Source organism: Plasmodium falciparum (assembly GCF_000002765.6).
Source record: "Plasmodium falciparum 3D7 genome assembly, chromosome: 6".
NCBI lineage: Eukaryota > Apicomplexa > Aconoidasida > Haemosporida > Plasmodiidae > Plasmodium > Plasmodium falciparum.
The window spans coordinates 302,501-307,500 of record NC_004327.3 but is presented as its reverse complement, the minus strand read 5'-3'; the positions used below and the strand labels follow the sequence as shown (position 1 = coordinate 307,500).

Below are 5,000 nucleotides of genomic sequence, written 5' to 3'. Positions count from 1 at the left end.
AAAATAAAATGATATACTTATAAATATATGGAAATGAAACAGTAGTACCTAAATATAATATGGCCACAACATATATATATATATATATATATATATATATGTATATATATATTTTTTTATTTTTACAATGTAGGTCCTATTTCGGTTTCGATATATATACGAGTAAATTAATTTTAGTTTGTTCTTATGTTATTGGATCAACTTATATGTACATATGGGATTTATATTGTGATTGGGGATTATTGAAAGAATATAATCATTTGTTAAGGTATTATAAAAAGTGGAGTGTTCATGTGTGCTTATAATATTTTCTTATATATATTACAAGACGAGTGTTTATTAACCTGTTTTTTTTTTTTTTTTTTTTTTTTTTTTTTTTCTTAATTGTAGGAAGAATAATAATATAATGTACCCACCTCATTATTATTACTTCGCAGGACTTTTAAATTTGGTACTATAAAGAAATATATATATGTATATATATATATATATGTGTGTGTGTGTATGAAATGTGCATAATGTGTTATTAATATATATGAATTTTTTTTGTCATTTTTTTTTTCAGATCTTCAGATTGACATGGGCTATTACCATTATGCCAATAAATATCTTTGAAAATAAGGTAATGAATAAACAAAAGGAAAGTCTTATATATATATATACATATATATCATTATTATTATTATTATTTATTTTTTTTTTTTGTAGGAAATTAACTCCTTTTTAATAACATTTTTTTTGATGTTCATTGAAGTCTTAAGACGATCAATAGTAAGATGTTTATTAAAATTTTAAAAATATATATATATATAAAAAAAAAAAAAAATGCATAATTTTAAAAATTTACATATATATATATATATATATATATATTATATATAATAAATTTTTTTGTTTTGTTTTATTTTTTTATAGTGGATGTGCTTTAGACTTGAAAATGAACATGTTACCAATGCGTCCAGATACCGGGCCATATTATGGGTACATGAAATTAAAAATAAGAAATTATAAATATTAAAATAGTATAAGATATAAAATATGCTTTTTTTATAATTTTTTTTTTTTTTTATTCCTTTTTTTGTAGGTACCAAGATTGACAAAGAAGAAAAAGTTTTAACAAAAGTTGTTAAATTAATGTTTTTATTTAAAAATTTTTTTTTTTTTTTTTTTTATGTTATGTACATATAAAAATATGATATATATTATTATTATTTATTTATTTTATTTTTTTTTTTTATTTATTTTTTTTTATTTATTTTTTTTTATTTTTTATTTTTTTTTATTTTTGTGTGCATAATGTTTATGATTTATAATTGTTGAATATAAATGTCAATATATTGATAACCCTATAACATTCTTTTAAAAATAAAAATAAAATATATATATATATACATACATATAGTATACATTTATTTTGTATATATTTAAATTTTTGATGGTTTCCCCCGTTTGAAATATTTATGACCATTCATTGTTACGTATGGTATCAATAAAAAGGTTTACGTTTTTGATTTTTGTGGTAGGAAGTATTCCATGTCCTAGATTTGCTATATATTTATTTTTATGAGTTATATTTTTCATCATTTGTATAATATGTTTCTGTATTAATTCATGATCATTTAATAATAGTATATATGGATCTAGTGCTCCTTGTAAAATAATATTGTTTTGAAATAATTTAAAATAGAATTGGTCTGTGTTATCTATTAATTGTTTATGTGTTATAGATAGTACATCTATTTTTAGATTCTTAATATCATCATGGAAATTATTTTTTATAAATAATATAATATATATGTTTGGTCTATATTTTTTTATGATTTCTATAACTTTCTTAAGATATATAATACTAAATTCGTTAAAAATATTTTTATCTACTAATTCAGCATTACTATCAAAAATTTGAATAATATTTGCTCCACTATCGATTTGATTTATCAAATGATTGAGGCATATGTCACTTAATTTATTTATAATTTGATGGGCATCGTTTGGTTTTTCATAAAGAAATTTAAAACTATCTTCATATGTTTTTTTATTATTTTTTGTTAAATACATAAATAATGTAAATGGTGAGCCACAAAAACCTAATATAGGAACGTCATTGTTTATTTTTTTTTTGGTTAAATTTATGGAATCGTATACATAATATAAATTATCTATAATTTCTTTCATATTCAAATTTAGTTTATTAAAATCATTCATATTGTAAATTTCCAAATTAAAAACAGGACCTAGATTCTCTACAAATTTTATATCTATACCCATTGCTACAAAAATTATTAAGATGTCTGAAAATATAACTATCATATCTGTCTTGAATCTATCATATGGCATAATAGATACATAGGATGATAAATCTGGGCTTTTACATATTTCAAAAAAATCATATTTTTTACGAATCTCAACATATTCTGGTAAATATCTCCCAGCTTGTCTCATAATCCACAAGGGAATCTTCTTAAATTTTTTTTCCTCGTTTTTGTTTTCTATAACATTTAAGATTAAATCATTTTGAGGTCTTCCGAATTCTTTCAGCGATTCACAAAAAAAAAAAAAAATATATATGTATATATATATATATATATATATATATATTATGTGAATACATATATGAAAAATAAAAAATTTATATTTTTATGTGTTTATATATATATATATATATTTATTTATTTATATTTATTTATTTTTTACTTTCATATTTCAAATTTTCGGGCCTAGAATATATTTCACCAACCTCATTCATATTCAGAATTGTTTCTGTTTTTATGATATTGAATCGAAGTTTTTTTAAATTTATAAAACATAAAATTTTAATTGTGAGTATACATATTAAAAGTGGTGTTACCAAACATTTGAGCATTCTATAAAAATTAAAAAATAAAGATATACATAAAACAGTTCACACATTGTATGAATATATAAAGGGTAGGTAAACTGTTATATATTTAAAATGAGTATATTAGTATGCTGGGACGTGTTTTTTTTTTTGTTGTTGTTGCACTTGATAGGAATGGCTCAAATATTTCTTTAATAATTTATTTGTTTATTTATTTATTTGTTTATTTGTTTATTTATTTGTTTGTTTGTTTGTTTATTTATTTATTTATTTATTTTATTTTTTTTTTTTTTTTTGCTTGTTTTTTGGGAAAAGTAGAGTTGATTAAAAATATAACATAAAAAATACTATGAAACGAAAATAGAATATGTCCTTTTTTATATTTTCCATAACTAAAAGAACGTTAAATAAAAAAATAAAATGTAGAATATATTATTATATATAAAAATCATATTGTTTAAATAACGAAAAAAAAAAAAAAATAAATTAATAATAATAATAATATTACACGTACTATTGTGTATATATATAAATATATTATTTATTTTTTTCTTTTTTCTTTTATACAATTTTGGCTTAACATATATTGCATGTGTGTTTACATAGTAATAAATACGTAAATATAAATATATATTTATATATATATATAACATAATTCCTTGAAGATATAAATTATGTATTAATATATAAAATACACATGTCATATATCTTCCATTTAATTTTTATGTACCTCCCGTTTTGTTAAGTGAAACAATATAGTAATAATATTATATATGTGCATACGAAGGAAATTAAAAAAAAATTCATAATTTTCTTAAAAGTTAAAAGAAAATAAGGAAAAAAAAAAAAAAAAAAAAAAAAAAGAAGGATCTAAAAAGGGATATACATAAATACATACATACATACATACATACATACACATATATATATATATATATATATTATATATATACATATTATGATATATATATTTTTTATGTTTTATATAATTCAGATGTATATAACATTCTTTTTCCATTCTATCGAATTTTCATAAAAAGAGTCAGTGTTTATAATTTATAGAAATGATTAAAAGAAATAGATATAAAACTTGTTATAAAACATTTTTTTTTTTTTTTTTTTTTTTTTTTTCAAGTGTAATAATTGAAAGATCGTGTATGTTCAAGGAAAAAAAAAAAAAAAAAAATATATATATATATATATATATATATATATCATCTTTTATATTGTATTTCTTTTGTGTGTGTGCTTCAATTTTTATGTTAAACTTTTTAATTTTGTAGGTTAATATAGTGTTCATCAAAAAAAAAAAAAAAAATAAATAAATAAATATAAAACTGAATAGGTGATAAGTCCCCATAAATTAGTAAGATGAATATAGATATAGAGGAGGAGATTAGTAATGGTATCATAACAAACGCAAACATATATATATATATATATATATATATATATATATATAATACAATATATAACGTATTATATTTTATATTTTATAAAAAATTGGTTTACCTCCTTTTTTTTGCTTTCAGGAAATTATGTCGAAATTAATAATACCGAAGTTGTAATTTTTAGATATTTCTCCATGGTCTTATATATTTTATTATTTTTTTGTATCTTGTCGTTTATCCTGATGTGTGTATACTACTTTCGAACACCTTGTGAATCATGCGACGTTTTTAATAGGATTCTTGTTATAGCTATATTAATAAAAAGTATAGGGCATTTAAAAATTACAATAATAAGGATAAAGCTTAGACATGAAATTGATAACGATGAACGATTAAAAAATATTATGATTTCTTTAATAAAGTTATTTAATTTTTTAACTTTTTTTTTATCATTATTATCTTTATATTTACTTCACTTTTATAAAAATATATGTACTACGAATACAATCTCATTAAAAATTATAAGAATATATTATTATTTCACCATAACACTATATTTTATACCTCTATTATTTTATATATCTCTAGGATTATTTTTATCCATTATTATTTGTATTATGATAAATTTCTCGGTAGATGAAACGGATAGAATTCCTACCCCTGAATATATTATTAAGAAATTAAAAGTTATGAGATATGAGGATATAAATTATATACATAAGAAACGAAATAAAAATGGTAAATCAGGTGTCAAAACATTTATAAAAAAA

General features: G+C 19.0%; 3 protein-coding genes across 3 annotated transcripts in view; 2 read left to right on the top strand and 1 right to left on the bottom strand.

The window, feature by feature from the left end:
* Positions 1 to 1,117, top strand: part of PF3D7_0607400 (G-protein associated signal transduction protein, putative) — a gene marked incomplete at both ends in the record, with an annotated part of 3,578 nt that extends 2,461 nt beyond the window's left edge. The window contains 6 exons of the mRNA XM_960971.2: positions 134 to 268; positions 391 to 451; positions 566 to 622; positions 709 to 771; positions 916 to 981; positions 1,085 to 1,117. Coding sequence (XP_966064.2) covers positions 134 to 268; positions 391 to 451; positions 566 to 622; positions 709 to 771; positions 916 to 981; positions 1,085 to 1,117 — 415 coding nt within the window. The remainder of the gene's footprint in view (positions 1 to 133; positions 269 to 390; positions 452 to 565; positions 623 to 708; positions 772 to 915; positions 982 to 1,084) is intronic.
* A 341-nt stretch (positions 1,118 to 1,458) lies between these two features.
* PF3D7_0607300 (uroporphyrinogen III decarboxylase) lies at positions 1,459 to 2,863 on the bottom strand (the record flags this gene model as incomplete). The annotated part of the gene is made up of 2 exons (XM_960970.1): positions 1,459 to 2,531; positions 2,695 to 2,863. 2 exons carry the CDS (start codon positions 2,861 to 2,863, stop codon positions 1,459 to 1,461), a joined length of 1,242 nt encoding a protein of 413 aa, XP_966063.1.
* A 1,347-nt stretch (positions 2,864 to 4,210) lies between these two features.
* Positions 4,211 to 5,000, top strand: part of PF3D7_0607200 (RING zinc finger protein, putative) — a gene marked incomplete at both ends in the record, with an annotated part of 1,417 nt that continues 627 nt past the window's right edge. The window contains 2 exons of the mRNA XM_960969.1: positions 4,211 to 4,244; positions 4,372 to 5,000. The exon at positions 4,372 to 5,000 is cut by the window's right edge and continues 627 nt beyond it. Of these exons, the coding sequence (XP_966062.1) occupies positions 4,211 to 4,244; positions 4,372 to 5,000 (663 nt within the window). The remainder of the gene's footprint in view (positions 4,245 to 4,371) is intronic.